The sequence below is a fragment of the Dipodomys spectabilis genome, unplaced genomic scaffold, assembly GCF_019054845.1.
Source record: "Dipodomys spectabilis isolate Male_0828 unplaced genomic scaffold, ASM1905484v1 ptg000098l, whole genome shotgun sequence".
NCBI classification, from domain to species: domain Eukaryota; kingdom Metazoa; phylum Chordata; class Mammalia; order Rodentia; family Heteromyidae; genus Dipodomys; species Dipodomys spectabilis.
The window spans coordinates 1,313,651-1,337,425 of NW_024870775.1; the positions used below are offsets into that span (position 1 = coordinate 1,313,651).

At 37.9% G+C, this 23,775-nt stretch overlaps 1 protein-coding gene across 3 annotated transcripts in view; it reads right to left on the reverse strand.

Annotated features, from left to right (window-relative positions):
• Positions 1-23,775, reverse strand: part of Ercc6l2 (ERCC excision repair 6 like 2) — a 98,903-nt gene that overhangs the window by 66,178 nt on the left and 8,950 nt on the right. The window contains exons 1-2 of one of the 3 annotated variants that reach the window (XM_042686662.1): positions 19,537-19,919; positions 15,744-16,168 (exon numbers count right to left, since the gene is read on the reverse strand). In XM_042686662.1, coding sequence (XP_042542596.1) covers positions 15,744-16,168; positions 19,537-19,582 — 471 coding nt within the window. In that variant the 5' untranslated portion in view covers positions 19,583-19,919. Of the gene's footprint in view, positions 1-15,743; positions 16,169-19,536; positions 19,926-23,775 lie in introns of those variants that run through there. The other 2 variants (XM_042686665.1, XM_042686663.1) reach the window with 2 other exon arrangements.

The window sequence follows — 23,775 nt, forward strand, 5'->3', positions numbered from 1 at the left end:
AAGCAATAAGAAAATAAAATTTTCACATTGCCAATTTTCCATGGTTAATAACTTCTGATTACTTGATTTGTGCTTAACTATATCAATTGGGATATTATCTTACTAAATTTCTATCCTGTATTAGAATAAAGTGTATGCATTCTTCTTACCTGGTAGAAAATAAACTTCTCAAAAGGGGCAATACTTGACTCATAAGTATATGTACTTACATGTATGAGATAAATAAAATGGAATGGTAGAATATTAAGACAGCCTCATATAATTACTTAATATATACATTGTGTATAGTAGTTATGTCCCCTGCAAAAAATCATCACATGAAAACGACAAAAAAATACTAATAAAAAAGGACACATAATCTCATATAATGAATACCAAGAAACATTAAAACAAGTTGTTTCCAATGTTAGTTTAGGTTGCTTAGCAGCCATGTGAACTCAAACTAGGTGGTGAACCTCCATGATAAAAATAATATTGACAGCAGGCTGTTTTGAAGACATAGGGGAAAATGCATATATGTTATCCAAATAAGGGGAAAGATTTCATCATTACTTTTAAAAAATTCCAGAAATATTAAAACTTAAAAGAAATAATTGTTCAATAAAACAAAAAATATCTTTAACATGAAGAAACCCATAATCTGAAATTTGAGTAACAGAAGTAAAATGATAATGGATACTTCTAGAAATAAAAGCTGATGATTTTCAAAGTTGGTTTTTTAAAAAAAATCAACTATTAAATATGTACTAAGAACCCCAAGTCTTTCTCAAGAAGTAAAACTTACCATAAATCTACAAGCAGCTCCAACAACTGCAACTGAATTAGAAGGTACACAAATACAATTACAATACTCTGACATTATTAGGTTGCCAAGAATGAAAGATAAACACAATTTAAACAGATTTTTAATAAGTAAAAAATATCTGTTGAAAGGCTTGTCATAGTGGTACATGCTTATAATCTCAGCTATTTGGCAGGTAGATGTAGGAAGACTGTTATGGGAGACCAGCTTGGGCAAAAAGTTATTAAGACCATATCTCAAAAACAAACCAGGAGAGGTAGTATGCACCTGTAATCCCAGATACTTAAGAGGGAGAAATAGGAAGATAGCAGTAAAAGACCCTATCTAAAACATAACTAAAGACAAAAGGATTGGGAGTATAACTCAAGTGGTATAGCATTTACCTCTCAAGGTGCTGAGTTTAATTCCCACAAATAAACAGTCAAACAAATAAACAGAACTCAAAGATACCTGCTGTGAACTCAAAGGTAATCACTAGGAGAATGTGTACCTACATTCCTAATAAGAGGGGGATAAACAATATAAAATAATCTATCCAAAAGAAGGCAGAGGAAGAAAATAAATTACATGAAACAAGTAAAAATCAATGAGTAAAAATAATTCTAAATATACTAGAAAGTATATCATATATAGACTAAATACTCTAATTAAAGAATACTCTTGTTAAAAGAACTGATGGCTCACACCTTTAATCCAAGCTACTCAGAATGCTAAGATCAGAAGATTCAGGTTCAAAACTAACCTAGATAAGTTTGTTATACTCTTATCTATAAATAACCCAAAAAAACAGGGGAGTAAAATTGTGAGTCTAGAGGAACAGTTCCATTTTTTTAGTGAAAAACCCAATTGAGAGCATGAGGCTCAAGTCCCACTATAGACACAAAAATATGTATATAGATATAAAGATAAGTTATACAGATACAGATAGAGATATACACAGATAAAGATAACAAAGATAAAGATAACTTAAATTGGAAGCTACAAAAATCTAAATTAGTAAGTAGTTTACTAAACAAAGCAAAAAAGAAAAAGAAAAACAAAGACAAAGAAATCCAGAAGCACAACAGATTTTAAAACAAATCAAAAAGAACAATTATGAGTAAAGATACAGATTTAAATATATGATTAGCAAATTTGTCTTAATGAACATAGAAGGCCGCATACAATTGCAAAGCAACTTCATTTCAAGTATACCGTAACTAGTTACTATAGTTGACATATGCTAGGTGATGGTTAATCCAGATAGTCAACTTGATTAGACAAAGGGACATATGTATTAGTAAAGCTCATCTGTACTGTGTACCAGGGTTTCCAGAGATAACTGTATTATGAAAGCTGTGATCTAATCAATGATGGATTTTAACCAAATGATAGATTCCAAATTTGAATAAACTACTGAGAAGGCAGTACAACTGTGGAAGGCAGAGTCTTGTAGGGGAAATGAGGCTGTGCTTTTGAAGCGTCTGTCTTGGCCTGTCCCCCTCCTGTTGCTCCTCTTGGCTTCCTGGCTGCCATGAGAAAAACAGCTCATGCCCTTTCTCCATGTTGTTTGTTTGTCATGGCCTAAAAACAATAAATCAAACCAATATGAATTGAAACCTTATAACCATATGACAGAATAACTCCTCTTTTAAATTGTTTCTCACAAGTATTTGTCATAGCGACAAAAAGTCTGACTATGACTAAGACTACGCCATAAAACAAGTCTATAATACATTTTAATAGAAATCATACAGAGTATGTTTTTTGATCACAATACAAGAAACTAGAAATAAAAAATGTAAGCAAAAGAATCTTCAAATGTTTGAAAGATAAGGAACATACTTCAAAGAACATCTCATAAATGGGATGCAGAAAATATTTTGAGTTCAATAATGAGTAAGAATTAAATACTGAACTTAAAGACCACAGCTAAAGCCATACCTTTAGAAACTTAAATGCAGGAGGCAGAGATTAGGAAGATTGAGATGAGATTTGAACCCAATGGGGTCAAAAAGTCTGAGAGACCCAATATCAACTTCAGCTGGATGCAGTGGTGTGTACCTGTTATCCCAGCCATGGCATAAAGTAAATGGAAGGACTGAGGTCCAGACTAATCTGGGCAAAAAGAGATTCTACCTTAAGAGTGGAGGGTTGGAAGGGAGGGGGAAAAGAAAGTGAGAGAGAGAGAGAGAAAGAGAAAGAGAGAAAGAGAGAAAGAGGGAATGAGAGAGAACGAAAGCAAGAGAAAAGGCAAACAAAAATATTTCTATGACATAGAATGTTAGGCCAATATATACTAAAATTTAGATAACTGAGAAACAGAATTGATCAAAATCAATACAAGAAAAAAAATTTCTACCCAAATATATAATTACGAAAGAATTGAAAATATATAAATACATATATACCCTTCTCAAAGAAAATCAGGGGCTAGAAGGCTTTACCAACAAATTCTATCCAATGTTTCAGAAAAATATAATATCTATGTAAACAAACTCAGGGTTAAAAGAAAGGAAGAAATTATCTAAAGTCATTACAAGTTCAGCATAAACTTGATAGGAAAACCTGATAAGAACATTATATTTTCTCAGTATTATGTAAAAAAAAATATTAAAATATTAGCAAACAGAACACAGATTTTTTTAAAGAAATATATACCAAAATCAAATTTAATTTATTCTGGAAATGTGATTTGGGTTTCTTAGTTCAGATATCAAGTAGTATTAGCTAGGTGTTTCTTTTTATTTAGGCATTACAGTTAGCATTCCTAACTCTTAATTTCTTTCAGATGAGAATAAGACAACCCACTACAAGAAACTCATATTTGCTGTGAAGTGGTACACTAACTTCAAGTACACCATAGAAAGCTCAGAATGTGCATTTTATATCTAACCACTGAAAATATAAAGCAAAGCAGTACATGGGTCAGCTTGCGGTCCTTATGACAAAATACCAGAGATAAAACTGAAAAGAGTGAAGGACTTACTTTACCTCACAGTTTTAGATGTTTCTATCCATGTTTGGCCCTGTCACCTTGAACACGTGGTAAGGCAAGCATAATACCAGAAAAAGTGCAGTCTGAAGAATGTGGCCAGAAACAGGAATAGTCATAAGAATAAAGCAGTCAGTTCATCAAGAGACATAACAATTATAAAGACATGATTTTAGCAGAGCTTCAAAATATAGGAAAGCAAAATTGGCTAATTCCCAATTGGAATAGAAGACTTTAATATCTTTCTCTGAGCACAAACTGGGCACTGGTGGCTCACACTTGTAATTCTAGCTACTCAGGAAGCTGAGATCTGAGAATCACAGTATGAAGCCTACTTGAGCAGAAAAGTCCCAAACCCCAAAACACCAGATTGGAGGCCTGGCTTAAGCATCAGCAATGAGAAAAAGCCAAGAGAGAGCACAAAGCATTAATTTCAATCTACAGTACTGGAATATGTGCACAAATGCACGTACATACAAATTAGTAAAGACATAAGAATTATGAACATTATCAATCATCTTGAGATGTTAGTACATATTTATAGGATATTATAGTTAACAACAGAATATATATTTTTTACCAGTGTATGTAACACAGTTCAATAAGGTAGGTGGGCCACAAAATGATTCTCACTATTTTTTTCAAAATAACTGATATCTTATAGAATGTGCTCTTTGACTACTAATGCTATAATAGTAAAAAAAAAAAAAAAAAAGCAAGTAAATATTGTAAATTAAACATACAATTGCATGTAATCCTAGGTCCAAAGAAAATGTCACAAGGGATAGTAGAAAATGTTTTGAATTACATAAAAATAAAAACACAATATGGCAGAATTTGTGGAATATAGATAAAGCAATGTTTAGAGAGAAATTTAGAACTTAAGATGAAATTCACTACACAATTCTAAATCTACAAAATGAAGACCAAAATACACACAAAGAAAGAAGATTAGAAAAGCAATCAAAGACAAACAACAGAGAAAAATGACAAACCTGAGTTGGATGCCTGAACAAATCAACTAAATAAACAAATCTCAAGCTAGACTAGTCAAGAAAAAAATGAAAAATATTGTTCCTATGCATTTATCTGTGTATACACAGTTGTCACACAAATTATTCAAACAATAAATTATCATGAACAACTTTATGCTAACAATTTGAGAGCATAGACAAAGCAGTCAAATTAGTTCTCTGAAAAATACTTTTACCAAAACTGATACTGTAAAAAACATCTTAAGGTAATTTAACTAATTTTCAAAAACTTTTACACTCACTATTGAATATAATCTTAGAAATTGCAACTAGAAGGGAATATTCTGACACTGATCAAAGACATTATGAGAAGCCTACACCTACTACTACCACACAATGCTGAAATGCTGAACACTTTCTCCTATCATCAGGAATGAGTAAGAATGTCATTCTTACTACTTTATCCAAATTGTTTGAGGGTTCTAACTAGCCTATAAAATAAAACAAGGATTAAAAATGCCACGTTATAGTGGCTTACCCCTATAATCCTAGCCACTCAGGAGGCTGAGATCTAAGGACTGTGGTTCAGTCCGTCTAGGCAGGAAAATCAGTGAGACTCTTATCTCCATTTAAGCACCAAAAAAGCTGGAAGTGGAATGTGGGAGAATACTAACCTTAAGCAAAAAAAAAAATCTCAGGAACAGTGCCCAGGCCCTGAGTTCAAGACCCTGGACCAGCTCCAAAAAAAAAAAAAAAAAAAAGCATAAACAAGAAAAAAAGTAAAACTCTGTTTGTAAATGGCATAACTGTTTCTCCTAAAAACTCCTTAACACATCTACAAAACAATTACTAGGACTAAGTGAGGGATTTAGCAAAGTAACAGGTTATGGAGTCAATATAAATTGTACTTTTATACACTATGAGCCAAAAAAAGTCGTACTTTTATATACTATGAGAAAAAATTAAGAAATTAAAAGAAAAAGATCCACTGACAAAAGCATCAAATTTACAATATAGAATAAAGTATGCATAAGGCCTCCAACAAAATTATAAAATGTTGCTGCAATACAGGAAGAAATATGCTAGTTCATGGATTATCGAAGCATTAGCTCTCGTCAAGTGTCAAATGTCAAATTCTCCTTAAAGTTCAATGCAATTCAGTAACAACTGAAAATCACGAGCTCAATCAAAATCTTGAAACAGTTTGTCATGGAATTTGGCAAACTGATGGAAACACTGGAGAAGCAAAGGGACAAAAATAGACAAGACACAGAACAAAGGTCTAATACAAAATTGGATATGAGTATAGTCAAACTGAACAATGAAAATGAATATAAAAGGCCAGAAACAGATTTAAACGCATGGACATTTTCAACAAAAGTGGCATGCCCAACAAAATGTGAAATTAGATAGTCTTCAATAAAAACTTCTAGGACAATTCAATGTCTATGGGGGAAAAAATGAACTTTGAGGCCTGCCTCACATACAAATCCATCAGTGCTAGAGTGCTTAGGAATCTAAAAGGGAAGGTCAAACAGGAAAATAATTGGACTTGGGGGTTGGAAGGTGGCTCAGTGGTAGAGTGCTTGCCTTGCATGCATGAGGCCCTGGGTTTGATTCCTCAGCACCACATAAGCAGAAAAAGCCGGAAGTGGCGCTGTGGCTCAAGTGGTAGAGTGCTTGCCTTGAGTTGAAGAGCTAAGGGACAGTACCAAGACCCAGAGTTCAGGCCCCATAACTGACAATAAATACATACATACATACATACATATGTATGTACGTACATAAATACATAAATATTGGACTATCTTCATAACCTCATGATACAGAAAGACTTCTTGAGACGAACACTGAATTACTACCCATGAAAGGATAAAGCAGATTAACTTAAAAGTAGCACTGTCCAAAAAAAACACATATCGAAGAAAATGAAAAAGGTACATTCCTCTGAAATGGAAGAGATTCTCCATTGTTCAATATATCTGGAAGGTAAGTTGACAGATTATCAAAATTCAAAGTACAAATATATTTGATCTATCTATTGATCCAATCCTACAAACCCAGTGACTGACAATATCAGCCCAACTCTAAAGCTAAGGAAACATTTTTTTAGCAAAGCAATCTCCACATCACATCTGTCCCACTGAAATGAGACAGAGAGGCTTATTAAAATGTTAATTCACAGCAGATGAAAAGACAAGACTTAAAAGGAAGGTTTACAAAACTAATATAAAAAGATTGTTTTGAAAAACAGAATATGCGTTATTGTGGAATTGCTCTAAAACTGCTTATAGATGAAAAGGACAAACTGAAGTATTTAAGTCTACCACCTCTGGAAGAGGCCCAAACCTGAATTTCAGACATGAAATGTACTCTGGGAAAGCTTTTTGTATTTGGAGTTTTCTTTTTTTTGTCTCAGTCATGGTTCCTGAGCTAAAGGCTAGTATTCTACTCCTCAAGCCACAGCAACACTTCTGGGGTTTTTTTGTTTTCTGTTTTTTCACATCTGGTTTTTGAGTGGTTAACTGGAGATAAGAATCTCATGGACTTGCCTGCCTGAGCTGGCTTTGAACCATGATCCTCAGATCTCAGCCTTCTGAGTAGCTAGGATTATAGGAGTGAGCCACTGGCACCTGGCTAGTTTTTTGTTTCTAAAGTCATTCCTTTCTAAATGCTGTCAAGCTAACACTTATTTTTTTTTTTTGGATCCGGTCGTGGGGTCTGAACTCTGGGCCTGGGCGCTGTCCCTCAGCTCTTCAGCTCAAGGCTCGCACTCTACCACTTGAGCCACAGTGCCATTTCCAGCTTTTTTTTCTTTTTGCTTATGTGGTGCTGAGGAATCAGACCCAGGGCCTCAGGCATGCAAGGCAAGCGCTCTACCACTGAGCTACCTTCCCAGCCCAAGCTAACACTTTTATAGGACATCTTTCTTACATACATTCAGCAACTAACACAGAGTAAACCTGAGTGAGGATAGGAAACAGAGCAATAACCTTCCCTTAGCAAAACAGTCTATTTCCTTCAGGACAAAAGAAAAAGATACCCATGTTTTTCACTATTCATCTCCTAGAACATAAAAAGTGGAGAGAATGCTTCAAAATGGCACATCAGCCAGCCACTGGTGGTTTATGTTTATAATCCTACCTACTCATGAGTCTGAAATCTGAGGACTTTGCTTCTAAGCCAGCCCAGGCAGGAAAGTCTGTGAAACTCTTATCTACAGTTAACCAGCAAAAAGCCCGAAGTGGGGCCATGGCTCAAGTGGTAGAGTGCTAGCCTTGAGCAAAAAGACTCAAAGATAGCACCCAGGCCCTGAATTTATGCCCCAGGACTGGCCCAAAAATACAATGACAAAGAGAAGAGGGGAAGAATTCAATATGTATCCTACAAAATAAGAAAAGTAAGGGAAAGAGCAGGTTGGGAGGGTTGGGTGAGGATGTTGAAAGGGGTGACATTGATCAAGACATACTGTATTCATAAACTGCTTTGCTAAATGGCAACTCCTTTGTACAACTATTTAAAGATTATTATTATTATTAAAGATAATACACATACACATGACATGCTGTTTTGAAAGGAAACCTTAGCCTATCTCTTTGATAAAGCTCTATTCCTAAAATCTGAACCACAGGTCAAACCAGAAAATACAACCTTATCTTTAAAATCCTAGGATATTTTTTTTTCTGCTTTAAAGGGGTTGGGGCTCAGAGCATTACTTAACATTTCACATCAGATATTATGTTGTTTTCTCCATGAATAAAATATTAAAATATTACTATATTTATTACTAATATTTATTTACTAGTATTACTATATTCCTGAGAAACAGCTTGACTTGTGACCCAAATGACCTTCAATTTTAAGTAAATGATAATCTACTACAGACTGTAGTATTTTAAAACTGGTATTAAAAATAGTCTAAGAGAGCTTTAGCTATCAGCAATCCCAATATTTCTCTCAGACTTGATATCTATTATACATTCCTTTTGAAAATAAAGCAACCTTCAGGAAAGACATTCTTGATAATGTATTATTTAATGATACATAAATATTCTAAGAAGTATTTATCATTTGCAAAAATCTATTTCTGCAACTCAATAAATACAATAGTAATTCATCTTTTTCACATAGCAGATAAAGAAAAAACATGTAAGCCACATCATTTTGTACTTTCCTAACAATAATCCTTAAGACTATGCACCTGTGAAAGCCATTCTCCAAACTAAAATTTTAAAAACACATTCTTTGACTCACTGAATTTGAGTTATTTGCTTTATGACATAAACCTTTCAAATCCTGTCTTCAGAATTTAAAAAAAGTCCTAATTGCTACTGCTCAAATTAGTCCTAAAGTAAAACAAAAATATCAATTTCCCTGGGATTATATTATATGATTTTATGTATATATGTATATAATATACATGTAGTATATATTATATATAATATCATAAATAATACATGGCAAGACCAGCAGGTTGGCTCCTTCCTGCTAGCTATTCTACTTATCATATTAAAGCAACATCACTTAGCTACACCTGTTTTTATCATCACTGTTTGAATCTAGAATAGTATTGATCATATGCATTTATAGCAGGTTAACATGTGCTTCCACATTAGGCCCACAGAGCCTAGCCCAGAAAAGAGTTTAATAAATTTCAATGGATTGAGTGAATGATTAATTAAAGCTCAGAAAAAGGCATTTAATTAGGAGTGCCCCTTAAGTTACAGGATATAGGCAATAAAAGTATATGGAGTGGGCAAAAGAGATCTAGAATCTGAATGAATTTGATTACTTCATGCAATCATTGGTATGTCACTTTTTCTCTCTGTGCCTGAGTTTCTTCATTTATTAAGAAGCTGGAGAGAAAAATCTCTAATGTTATTCTATTTCTGGGGGGGGGGGGGGCGGGGGAATGTGCGCGCGCACTGGTAGTAGGGCTTGAACTCTGGGCTTTCAACTCGTTTAGCTTTTTCTGCTCACAGCTGAGTACTACTTGAGTAAACTACAAGTTCAGTTCCATCTTTCTGCTGGTTAACTGGAGATAAGGAGTTTCTCAGATCTTTCTGCCCCAGCTGGCTTCAGACCTTTGGTAGCTAAGATTATAGACATAAGCCATTGATGCCCAGCTCATTTCAGTTTCTAAAAATGTAATAATTTGTATTGAAAGAATGAACACTATTTTGTATCAAAATTCACTTAGAATAAACACCCTCTTACCAAACTTTCCTATACTAACTCATCAGATTAATTGGTTTTCGGTCCCTTCTGAAAAATATAGTCTGAGTAAAGGTTCTCAAATTTTAGTGGGCCTCAGAATTACCTGGAGGATTTGTTAGGATTGCCAGCTTCCACCCCAGATCCAGAGTTTCTATTGAGTATATCTGGGATGAAAGCCAAGAACTTGAAATCTAAGTTCTCCAGGAACACTACTGCTACTGATCCAAGGATTACATTTTTGAGAACAAATGCTTCATAGTAAGGAGCCACTTTCCACTGTCTATCAGTGACCTCTCCAATTACCATGGGTCAGGTCCCCAAACCTGCAGACTCTAGTTAAAATTGTTTTTATTATAGTTAAGTGAACATTATGAAAATGTATAGAAGAAATTATTTCTTGAATTAGGTGTGAGAATTCTGTAAATTTTCAAGAAATTTTTATAAAAATCTAGGTCTTTGTATTTGGATTCCCTCCCAAGTACCTTTAATTTCTTAGTCCAACTAAAATAAAAATAGTAGATGATGAATTATTGGTGTTGAATATATCATGGGCACATACAGACATGTGAAACTCTGGTGATAATGATAGATTCCATATCTTGGTGAGGTAGATGGTGATCATTTTAGGGGTATATATAACTATAAAACTAACCAGATTCTACACTGTAAATTTGTAAAGCTTACTGTACTATAAATTCCTCAAGAAATAGTACAAAGAACACAAAGAACCATACATATACATCAACACCCAACCGAAGTGTTAAGACTGAAGAAACTGACAAAATCATTTTTGGCAAAGATATTAAACTGTAATTCTCATACATTCACTTAAAAAATAGCAAGCCTCTTCTATCTCCAACCACATGACAAACCACACCATCATGAACAAAAACTTCCCAAATCCCATATATGTTAGGCTACTATTAAGTCACTTTGTATTCTTTCAAAGTCACATTTCTTAAAGAGGTAAGTACATTTTCCCCCACCATGTTTTCTCCTGTATCATGCCTGGTTTGTGCCTCCAAAAGTCCAGCTAATAGGTCTTGTTCAAAATACCAATGATTCATCAGCCACATGGGCATTTTAATCCTCATCCTTGCAGAAGACCACACACCAAATTCACCTACTTTACTACTTGAAAAAAAGTAGGAAACTATTTGATATATAAACCAAGTTCAATTTTATAACATTGACAAGTCAGAATGTAAAAGGATTAGTTTTTTTAAAAAAGGGAGGGGGCTGGGAAGGTGGCTCAGTGATAGAGTGCTTGCCTTGCATGCAAGAGGCCCTGGGTTCGATTCCTCAGCACCACATAAGCAAAAAGAAAAAAGCCGGAAGTGGCACTGTGGCTCAAGTGGAAGAGCACTAGCCTTGAGCTGAAGAGCTGAGGGACAGCGCCCAGGCCCAGAGTTCAGGCCCCACGACCGGATCCAAAAAAAAATTAAAATTAAAAACATAAAGAAAGAGAGAAAGAGAGAAAGGAAGGAAGGAAGAAAGAAAGAAAGAAAGAAAAGGGAGGGTTGGGAAGGTGGCTCAGTGGTAGAGTGTTTGCCTTGCCTGCATGAGGCCCTAGGTTCGATTCCTCAGCACTACATTAGCAGAAAAATCAGGAAGTGGTGCTGTGGCTCAAGTGGTAAAGTACTAGCCTTGAGCTGAAGCACTGAGGGACAGCGCCCAGGCCCAGAGTTCAGGCCCCACGACTGACAAGAAAAAAAAGAGAGAGAGAGAGAAGGAAAGAAAATAGACTAAAACTACAATCTAATGAGCAAATGTTTATTTTCATTATCATCTAACTTTAGAGCACTTTGAAATTCTAATTAACTCATTAACTATTTTTTACATTTCTTCTGGTAGGTCATTTTATCTTTACAGATTTTTCATTAAATGGATCTCTATATGTGTAGAAAATTATTCTCAATTACATATAACCAAACAACCAAAGAAGCAGATGCCTGAGTTTCAAAGAAATCAAGCTCAATATCAAAATTAGTATGCAAAGTATTTCCTGATCTTTAGAAAAATAACTCCTCAAGACTTACATGGCACAAAAAGCACAGAATACCCAAGAACAAAGTCTCCCGATGATTTCAACATTCAGGTAATATGAAATAGTGTTGTACAGTCACTTAAAAAATAACCTTAAGCCAGGCGCTGGTGGCTCACACCTGTAATCCTAGCTACTCAGGAGGCTGAGATCTGAAGATCACGTTCAAAGCCAGCCCAGGCAGGAAAGACCATGACACTCCTATCTCCAATAAACCACCAGAAAACCGGAAGCGGCGCTATAGTTCAAGTGGTAGAGTGCTCGCCTTGAGCTGAAGAGCTGAGGGACAGCACCCAAGCCCAGAGTTCAAGCCAAGCCCCACGGCCGACCAAAATAAATAAATAAATAAATAACCTTATAAGAATGGAAAATAAAGGAATTTTTTAAAACAGGCTTTTTTAAAACAGGCATGAAAGATGAGCTTCAATTTTGTGACTAAATGTGCACAAGAATTTGAATTGTATTTATAGTATAAGGTGGTAGTTCCCAAACTGCATGTCAATACTGTACTACTAAGTTTCTGATTTGAAGGTGAACATACATTGGCTACTCAAAGAAGTAAATAGCAGACATGCTATCTAGGTGATTGAGGGCAGGGAGAGTGGAGGTTATGGTCGGGGAGAAGCCTCCTGGTGCAGTCCTACGGAAGCCTGTGAAGGAGGGTAGTGTCCATTCCCCAAGTCTGTCATGATGACCAGCACCAGCACCAGTCCCAAGAATCAGGAGAAGCCGCAAGAGATCATGGATGCAGCGGAAGATTATGCTAAACAGAGATATGGAATATCTTCAATGATACAATCACAAGAAAAGCCAGATAGAGTTTTAGTCTGGGTGAGAAACTTGACAATACAAAAAGCTGATGAAATTGTCTGGGTACATGCAAGAGCGCATATAAGCAAAGCAAAGGTAAGATTAAGGGCTGGGAAGGTGGCTCAGTGGTAGAGCGCTTGCCTTACATGCCTGAGGCCCTGAGTTCAATTCCTCAGCACCACATGAGCAAAAAGAAAAAAGCCGGAAGTGGCCCTGTGGCTCAACTGGTAGAGCAGCTAGCCTTGAGCTGAAGAGCTGAGGGACAGTGCCCAGGCCCAGAGTTCAGGCCCCACGACCAGACTCAAAAAAAAAAAAAAAGGTAAGATTAATATGATTTACTGTCCATTTTGACAAGGACACTAAGTATTTTGGTAATATAAATTCCTTACAGACCAAAGTGAATCATTAAGAACACAACTAAAGCTGAGCACCAGTAGCTCACACCTGTAATCCTCACTACTCAGAAGGCTGAGTTCTGATGATTGTGGTTCAAAGCCAGCCCGGGCAGGAAAGTTTGTGAGACTCTTTATCTCCAGTAAACCACCAGAAAACAAAAAGTGGCACTGTGGCTCAAGTGGTAGAACACTTACCTTGAGCTGAAGAGCTGAGGGACAGCCCCCAGGCTCAGAGTCCCAGCCCCATGAACAACACCAACAATAAAAAACAACAGAGTTCAAGCCCCGAGTTCAAGCCTCATGAATGACAAAAAAAAAAAGAACAGAACAGAACTAAAACTATTGTCTTAAGTCATTGTATTTATCCATGGTTAATCAGTTTTAGGATCCTGTAAGATATCTTTGAAAATAAATTTCTTCTAATGCTGTATCCAAAAGCCCATGCCTATAGTCCAGCTACTCAGGAGTTAGAGGTTGGAAGAATTATGGTTCAGTCCAGGCAGAAAAGCAAGATTCCATCTCAAGCAATAAAACTAGGCATAGTAGTATACTGTACTCATCTATCATTTCAGCTATACAAGAGCCTTAAGTAGGAGGATCAAAGTCCAGATCAGCCTAGGCAAAAATGTAAACTGTATTTAAAAAATACTTAATGATAGTTGGGATGTAGATCAGTGGCAAAGCTCTTGCCTAAGTAGTGCACACTCTGGGTTCAATCCCTAGTACCAAAGGAGATAAGATAAATGGGGCTGGAGGTGGCTCAGTGGTAGAGCACTTGCCTTGCATGCCTGAGGCCCTGGGTTCGATTCCTCAGCACCATATAAGCAAAAGGAAAAAAGCCGGAAGTGGTGCTGTGGCTCAAGTAGTAGAGTGCTTGCCTTAAGCTGAAGAGCTGAGGGACCCAAGCCCAGAGTTCAAGCCCCACCACAGAGAAAAAAAAAAGGTAATTATAATTTGGCCTAAAGAGTGTCCTATAAGAATGATACCACCCCGTTTGTTAGGAAATGGAAAGACTTGGAAAAAGATCATATTAAGTAAAGTAAGTCAAACCCAAAGATTTAGGTCCCATGGATTCCCTCATTTGCAATAACTAGTAGTACATCTAGGATAATTTTATCAGATGAGCCTAAAAGCTCAAAGTTATGTACATATGATCATATAGGATGATGCTAAGTGAAATTAACCCCAAGATAGGGACACATTGTTGTTTTTAATGTACTATTTGATTTTTTTTTGTTTCCTTTGTATGTTCTTCCCCCTATGGTATATCCCGTGTTGTCACTGTACTTGATTTTGGTACCTTGCATCTTGTATAAACATTTGTCTAATTTGGGGAGAGGAAGGGGAATAAAAAAATGCTGAAACAAGGACACAGGATGACCCACTGCAACAATGATACCCACAAGATAGTATACTGGAAATGAACTTTACAACTTTGGGTGGGGTGGAGGGGGAAGGAGTGAGAGAGGTGAGGGAGGGAAGGGATAGTGGGAGAACAAGGGAAGGGGTAAGAATGCTCAACAAGTAATGTACTCATTATGTTACTCATGTAACTAGACCCTCTATACAGCATCTTTACAATAAAATGAAAAAAAAGAAGTAAATAACAGTCTAACCTGTGCAAGAACAAGAAAACAAATTAAGTCATAAAGGGGCCTTATTTACTTATTTAATTTTCATTAGCAATCATCCATTATCTTGGTCACAGGTGGTAGTTTCTTGAAAGCTCCTTTCTTTATTCTTCCCACCTACTCTGCTGAAAAAGTAAATTCATTCCTTCCACAAACAATTATGTACTACTTCCCATGCTTTAGACTACCTGCATTGTCTGGGCTTAAAAGAAGACCCAGTACTGCAAATGATGACATGTCATTATTACTGAAGGGCCTTATTTTAGCCTTGCTTTTCACAGCAGAGCTTTATATACAGTAACATTATTAAACTATTTATAAAAGTCAGACTTAAATTTTAGCTTTAAGTTCCATTAACACATGGAGGTAGCTTAAATTCAATTACTAGGAAGGAAACACACAATGTTTAATCACAAACTAGGCAAACACTTCTGATTGTCCAGACTGACTCCTTGGTATAAAGTCTAGACTGAAAACACTAATCTTTTAGGATCACAAATTTCTTTGAAATATAAGGCAGCTGTAGTAGACAGCTTCTAACAGGGCTCCCAATAAGCCCTCTTGGTGTACACATAACCTTATAGCTCTTCCTGTTGAATGTGGGCTGGATCTAGCAACTTGCTAATGAATAAGGTAAAATCAAGCCAAGTTATTCCAAAACATTATTAATATTAAGTACCAAAACAAACACTAGATAAGCATTGAGAATAAAATGTATCTGAAATAGTCTTTGAGACTTTACTACCTAGTTGATGAGACAAAACACAGACACACACACACACACACACACACACATACCTATCATAACAGTACAATGAACAGATTTGCATATGGCATCTTGTACATAATATCACGAATGTGCTGAATTTCAATTATAAATGAATGAAAATGAATACCTGTACTGTTTTTCCAAGTCCCATGTCATCACCAAGAATACATCCTCTTCCTTGGATGTAGTGTCCATAAAGAAACTGGGCTCCTTCCCTTTGGTAGTCTCTCAAATACCTATTAATAGTATAAGGAATTGAGTCTCCATCTTCAGATAATTTAAAAGCATTAGCAGATGATGGAAATTTTCTATCTGGGAAATAAGGCTTTTCTAAGTCTTCATCATCAAATATAAAATTTCTGGGGTGTTCCTTAGTAGATTTTACTTCTTCAAGTCTTTTAAGAGGTACTTTTCTTTCTTGAAAATCTGAATATAATATAACTGCAAATGATTTCCCATTTTCATCCACTGTAATAGATTTTATGCTTGCTTCACAAAGTTTTTCATTATCAGGAGAAGGAGCAAGACATCTTTCTCCTGGATGCCACATATCTATAATAATAAAGAAGAAAATAAAAATTTCAAAATTAACTTTTAGTTAGCATCTCATTTATCCACTGCTGTCAGAAAAGAAAATGTAACATACAAGTCTTTTCCAATTCACTCAAATTAAATATAAAGCTATTTTCTTAAAATATATTATCAGATATTCTCCTATAATAAAGTGTAAAAGAGTATACAATTTCTTTCCCCTAATTCTTATCCTGGATGTGTGTCCAATATTTTGAATTTTGACAAATGCTGGCAGGGATGTAGGGAGAAAGAAACCCTATTGCCCTGATGATGTAAACTAGTACAACCACTCTGGAAAGCAGTCTGGAGGTTCCTCAAAAAACTAAACCTAGAGTACCTATATACAATGGAATTTTACACAGCCACTAGAAAGGATAAAATAATGGAATCAGCAGGGAAATGGATGGAACTAGAACAAATCATGTCCAGAGACGTAAGCCAAGATCAGAAAGACAAACGGCACATGCTCTCTCTGATAATAACACACATACTGAATCAAACTCCTAAGATATGGAAATAAGACTTTCTTTTTTAGTTTTTGATGATTCTGTCTCTTCTACCTTATATATGGTGTATTCACATGTATATCTTCAGGAGGGTGCTGGGAGGACACAGAACTTGAGGGGAAAAAGGTGAAAAAATGCAGCAGTAGAGCTCACTGGACATTGTTGAAAATGAACTACGCAACTTGTGAGTGGAGATAGGAGGGAGGGACTGGGAGAGGATGAGGGAAAAGATGACACTATGCACAAGGAAATGTATACATTACCAGCCTCATGTAAATGTAACCCCCCTGTACATCACCTCTATAATAACAAAAAATAATTTTTTTTAAAATCAGTAGTGTTCAAATTTAATCCCCAGAACCAGAAACTCAATAAACATGAACTGAATTTATTAATGAAAAGTTTCTTGGTCTCACGGATTTTTTGATACTCAGTAAAAGATGCAAATAGTATAAGGTACACAAACAAATATGTAATTGTTAAGAAGTTTTGGAAGAGAATATAGTTCTATGAGAAAGAACTGGGGGGGGGGGGGGGGGTTGGAAGTTGGCTCAGTGGTAGAGCACTTGCCTTGCATGCATGAGGCCCTGGGTTCGATTCCTCAGCAGCACATAAGAAAAAAGCCGGAAGTGGCGCTGTGGCTCAAGTGGTAGAGCGCTAGTCTTGAGCTGAAGAGCTGAGAGACAGCGCTCAGGCCCAGAGTTCAGGCCCTACAACCGGACCCAAAAAAAAAAAAAAGAAAGAACTCGGGAAATACATTTAAAAGGAAAGGAATCTGGGGCTGGGAAGGTGGCTCAGTGGTAGAGTGCTTGCCTTGCATGCATGAGGTCCTGGGTTCGATTCCTCAGCACCACATAAGCAAAAAGAAAAAAGCCGGAAGTGGCGCTGTGGCTCAAGTGGTAGAGCGCTAGCCTTGAGCTGAAGGGCTGAGGGACAATGCCCAGGCCAAGTTCAGACCCCACGACTGGACCCAAAAAAAAAAAAAGGAAAGGAATCTAAGAAAAGCCTCTCGGGTAGCTTAGCATGCATGTGGAAAATGCTTGAAGGACCTCACCCAACAATTTATGGAAATCTTTTTGATTTCTGACTGGATATTGCTAGACCCAAATAGATCCAGTTAAGTTTGTGCTCAGGATAAACATCTCATCCCCACCCCCTCATGTGTGTCATCCCCACCCCACTCTCCTACCCTCCCCCCCTGCAAAATAAAAATTTTTTCATTGGTATGATTTCCTGTTGGATTAAATGAGGGATTAGAGTAATTATGATCTGATCTCTATCCTTTCATTCCAAACTGCCCACCTTACTATTCTTTAAACATGAAACCACCTCAGAGCCCTTAAGTTTTCTGACCCTTCCACTAACACACTTAACCTTACATACCAAAGTGACCAATTCTTTCACTAGGTTTAGGAATGAGCATCTCAGGCATTATAATGTCCACTCAGCAGCCTCATTTGTTTTCACCTGTCAGACTTGTATAGGTATTCATATTTGTGCTAAGACTGAGTTACAATGTTGTTAATTCCTGGCTCTCAAGAGGTCAGGCCTGTTGCTTACCTATGCTGAGACTTAGCCCTGAATTCATCATTTATGAGATGGATACTATTCTCAAAGTAAAAACAAGTAGATAAATAATCAGGATAGTAGTAATGCAGAAACTTGCAGTAGATAGTATATGTTACATACTATCTGTTATATACTGGAAATTATTTAGAGACAAAAGAGCATCTCAAGATAATTAACCATACCTTCCTAAAACTCTGTGACATATTAGAGGCAGAATATAAATCCTTGCCGCGATACATCATGTATCAAGTTTTGTGTAATAATCTGAACAAATATCTCAATTTGTGTGTGGAAGTGCACCAGTACCGGGGCTTGAACTCAAGGCCTAGTGCTTTCCCAGCTTTCTGATTTAAGGCTGGTTCCCACTTCAGCAACACTCTCTACTTCCAGCTGTTGCTGATTATTAAAGATTCTCTGATTTGTTGCTGGCTTCCAACTGTGATTCTCAGATCTCAACCTCCTAAGTAGCTAGCACTACAGGTGTTAAGACACCTATGTCAGGCTCAAATATTTATATACTCAGTCTTTATTCACCTTCTTAAACTTTTACCATTCATGAATGACTGGGGCACAAAAAAAAAAAATGTCGGGCTAGGAAGGTGGCTCAGTGGTAGAGTGCTTGCCTTGCATGCATGAGGCCCTGGGTTCGATTCCTCTGCACCACATATGCAGAAAAAGCCGGAAGTGGCACAATAGCCCAAGTGGTTGAGCACTACCCTTGAGCTGAGGGACAGCGCCCAGGCCGAGTTCAGGCCCCACGACCGACAAAAACAACAACAAAACCCCAACTATCTATAGTACATATATATTACATAATATATACGTTATATGTATTATATACGTTATATATTATACAAAATATGTATGTATTATTATATGTTATATGTTATACGTATTATATACAGTATATATGTCTTATCTATTATATATGTGTGTATATATATATATATATATATATATATGAAACATTTACTGCACACTATGGTTCAGACGCAGTCACATAAATGCTTAGCTCCCGGGCAACGATCGCAACTTTACAGATGAGGAAAGTACCCAAAGTTGCTCCGCAGGAAAACTGTAAGAATGCTTAGCTACAAAGGGCAGTCTGCCTCGACAATCCAGGTTCATGTTTCTAGCATGAAGAGGGTCACAATCTGTAGTGGCCACTCAAAGCCAGAGCACAACCCCAACCGGAAGTGCCCTGGAAGGGCCCGGTTCCGTGAGGGGCTGGAAAGCTGGTGCCGCGCGGCGAGCCGAGCCCGGAGCTCATACCTTTGCGGGCCGTTCCCGAGGGGGGCTTCGGGGACGAAGGATCCATCTGGCCCGGGGGAGGGGCTCGGCAGCCCAGCAGCACTCACAACTCGGCGAGCGGAGGGCAGCGGGGAAGGGAGAGGAGCCTGGAAGGCCCACCGCGGCCCACACCACCTCCCGCCGCCCTCCCAACATCGCCCCGCGGGGGCCTGAAGGCACAAGGCGGAGACGGACGCAAAGGTGGCGCCAGGAGAGGAACGGCAGCACCGGAGCTGCAGGAAGCTGTGTGAAACTGGCAAAGGAACCTCCACCTCGCCGCTTCGAGATCGGCCGCGGGGGGAAGGACTGGAGCCGAACACCGCAACCTCGGGTCTCCCTTTCGGGATCGGGCTTCCGGGTACAGTCCTTCCAACCCTCGTTCGGAAAATCCCGCGAGAGTGGCTAGGGATAACCGCTTCCCCCTCCCCCTGCCACACCCCACCCCGCCCCAGATGTTGCCAGGGGCTGTGGGCGGGGCAATCTTCCTGAGGGGTTTTCACCGGGAGGCGCGGAAGCTCCGCGGTGAATGCAAGTATCGCGTGGCTTCGTGTAGCCGGCTGGGCCGTGGCGGACTCTGCGACGGGAAGGAGCTGGGCTCGGTGGCTCAGTGCATTTTAAGGGCAGCGAGGACATCAGGGCCCCCGCAGCCATCGTCGTTCGGGCTGTGGCGGCTCTGTGACTCGTCGTGTTACCAGATGCCCCGGGGGCTTTTGGAGACCAGCGGTTGCCTCCCACAGTTGGGTCTCACACCTCGGAGTCAGCCATGACTTCCACAACACGGGGGACAGACGTAGGGGACAGCATGAACATCCGGAGCGTTTTTCTCCTGCATCTGAGGTCACCAGTGGTTTTTGAAGCACATGGGAGAAGGCTGAGCAGACCTTGTGGACTGAACGTCCTCAGGACAGCGTACTGCCCACAAGTTAGACGGTACTGCCCATCTCACGCTCTGGCAACGTTACAGACTGAGCCAGCAATGGCCCCTGCACGTGTTAAAATGTTTTCATGAACTACACAATAATTCATCAGCTTAGGTAACTGGAATGAGCCTGCACTCGCTTCATATTGCCCGCAAGCCTTCAAAACATTAACAGCACAAATGTGTACAACGCAGGCAACTCTGATTGTCTATGGCTCTATAGGTAGGAAGTCCTGTGTGAGTCTCCTTAGGCTAAGAGCAAGTGTCCGAAGGGCCGTGTTCTTTTTCAAGGATGAAGGGAATTGGAATTCCTTGCCCCCTCCACCTTCTGTCTACATTCGTTGGCTTATATGATGGTCCTCTTGGAAGATAGTGATGTTGCATCTTTCCCATCCTTCCGTAATCAAGTGTTCCATTCATGGCCCCTGGGAAAGACTGATTTTTAAGGACTCACCTAAATAATTCAGAAGAATTTTCCCATTTCCCAGTCTACACTGTTAAACACACCCGCAAAGTCCTTTTCCCAAGTGAGCTAATATTTATAGGTTCCAGAAATTAGGGACACAAACTTTTGTCTACTGGATGGCCTGAATTAGGAAGATTACATGCCTATTTGTTCAGCAAAGATATATTAACCCTTTGACAGGTAATAAAAATTAGGATGTGTTCATAGAAGTCTTCATGGGGAATACCCCTTGTTCACTAAACACAAGATAGAGTGCCTACCAAGCAATCACAGAACCCTGAGTTCAAACTATAGTTTGGGGGCCCAGAAGAAGAAGAAAGAAAGTTAAGTGCTGTATAAGTATTGTTTTAGCTTATTATTTTACCTAATACTTGATTGTGCCTCCCTAAATTAGACTTTATACTACATTCTAAAAATATATATGGAAAACAACATGGGAAATTGAGTCAATTATGTGAATTTATGTTACGGCATTACTCGCTTCATAAATTGTTTCAATCAGTGGAAAGGAAGGAAGGAAGGAAAAAGGTGAGTAAGGGCAAGAGGAAGGAGATAAAATATATGTGTCCTTTGTCAATAAGTAACCTAAATCTTCAAGTTTAAAAGCTCAACATTGCACAGGAAGTGACTACATTTTACTAAACATTTGAAATGTATATTTTATACTATTCACTTAAAATGGTACATGATGGCAAATTTTATGTTGGTTGTTTTGCCACAATTTTGAAAACAAAACACAACAACAACAACAAAAACCTCTGGGCCAAAGTCAGGAAAAGTCAGGCTTGAGCTAGGTAATATGAAAGTTATATAGTATTAAAAATATGCCAGAAGTGGCGCTGTGGCTCAAGTGGTAGAGCGCCTACCTTGAGCTGAAGAGCTGAGGGAAAGCGCCCAGGCCCAAAGTTCAAGCCCCACAACTGACAAAAAAAAAAAAAAAAAGCCACAAGCCCACATTCCAAATATTCCATCTTGCAGATTCACCATTGTTACCTTAAAGGTATAATGAATGTTAGAACTTGGAGAAAACTTAGGACTCACTTCTTCTAGTTCTCTAACCCTTTGAGAAATGTTAAATGGTTTACTTAAGGTAATAGCAAATAATGCAATACAGACTAGAACAATGCTATGATTTTATTCTCATATGAGAGATATATACAAATTTACAAAAAATATTTTCAGATTTGAAAAAATTAAGGCCTGTAAGTTTGCTTCCTATAATATTTTATACCATATCAAATAAGAAGCCTTAAAATTATACAAAAAAAATCCCCAATCACTGGTTGAAATATTTCTATAAAGCCATTCCAGATACATAGCAGACCTTTCAAAAAACTGTATGAGATAGACACAGGCCATGAAAAAGAAAACTAATCACTGCTTTATTAAGGTGATATGTATCCTAGTACTGGAGGCATTATCCGTCTCAATTACCAACACATGATCTGAACACATGATCATAAGATCATACAAGGTCCTGTGTCCGAAATTCTTATTTGAAATCAGAAAATTTGAAAGCTAACCACCTTTGTAAAATGGACTAAAAGAAAAATCTGCATAACAGAAAAAGGAATATAGAAGGAATTTCCTCTGTTGGCATGGAATAAAGTTGTAATAGATAGTGTTAATTTTCTCTGAAAAATTTCCATGCCCTCAAACAGATTTAGAATTTGAATTTACACAATCTGCCTGGGCGAGGAAACACCAAACAAAGATAGTAGCATAGTGAAATGCCAGCTTAATGCTTTCAAGTTGCCTATAAGAAGTTAACACATCCTTTAGAAAGGTAAATATTAAAACAAAGATTTTTCAAGAGAGAAAGCTCCATGAAGCAATTCACAACCCTAAATGTGAAATATACATAGAAACAAGTTATCATAAACAAGAACTAGCAGAAGAAACATGCAATAGAACTAGAACCCTGCCCGGTGCTAATGGCTCATGCCTGTAATCCTAGCTGTTCAGGCAGCTGAGATGTGAGGATCCTAGTTCAAACCAGGTCAGGCAGGAAAAGTCCATGAGACTCTTATCTCCAATTAACCACCAGAAAACTGGAAGTGGTGATGTGGTTTAAAGTGGCAGAACACTAACCTTGAACAAAAAGAGCTCAGGGGCAGTACTCAGTCTCCTAGTTCAAGCCCCAAGAACAAAAAGAAAAAAAAAAAAAAAAAAAGAACTAGAACCCAGATCTTTTCAATTATTACAGGTACTATATACTCGCTTGGTAGGTGTGATTAAAATATTATTGTAGCCAGCACCAGTGGCTCACACCTGTAATCCTAGCTACTCAGGAGGCTGAGATCTGAGGATCAGGTTCAAAGCCAGCCTGGGCAGGAAAGTCTGTGAGACTCTTATCTCCAATAAACCACTAGAAAACCATAAGTGGTGCTGTAGTTCAAGTGGTAGAGTTCTTGCCTTGAGCTGAAGAGCTGAGGGACAGTGCCCAGGCCCAGAGTTCAAGCCCCACAACCGACAAAAATTAATTAATTAATTAAAATATTTATTGTCATTCTTAAAAACTGGATTGAGGCTGGGCACTTGTGGTTCATTCTTATAATTCTAGCTACTCAGGAGGCTGAGGATCAAGGCTCAAAACCAGCTCAGGCAGACAAATTTGAGAGATTCTTATCTCCAAATAACCAGCAAAATAGATCCAGAAATAGAGTTGCTCAAGTGGTAGAGCATAAGCTTTGAGTTGAAAAAGCCAAGTGAGAGCCCGAGGCCCTGAGTTCAAGCCCAACACTGGCACTAAATAAATAAAATTAAAAACCCTTAAGCCCAAGTATATGTTGCTTATAACTCATAAACTTAAAAGAATAAAAGCAAGGTTGAAAGT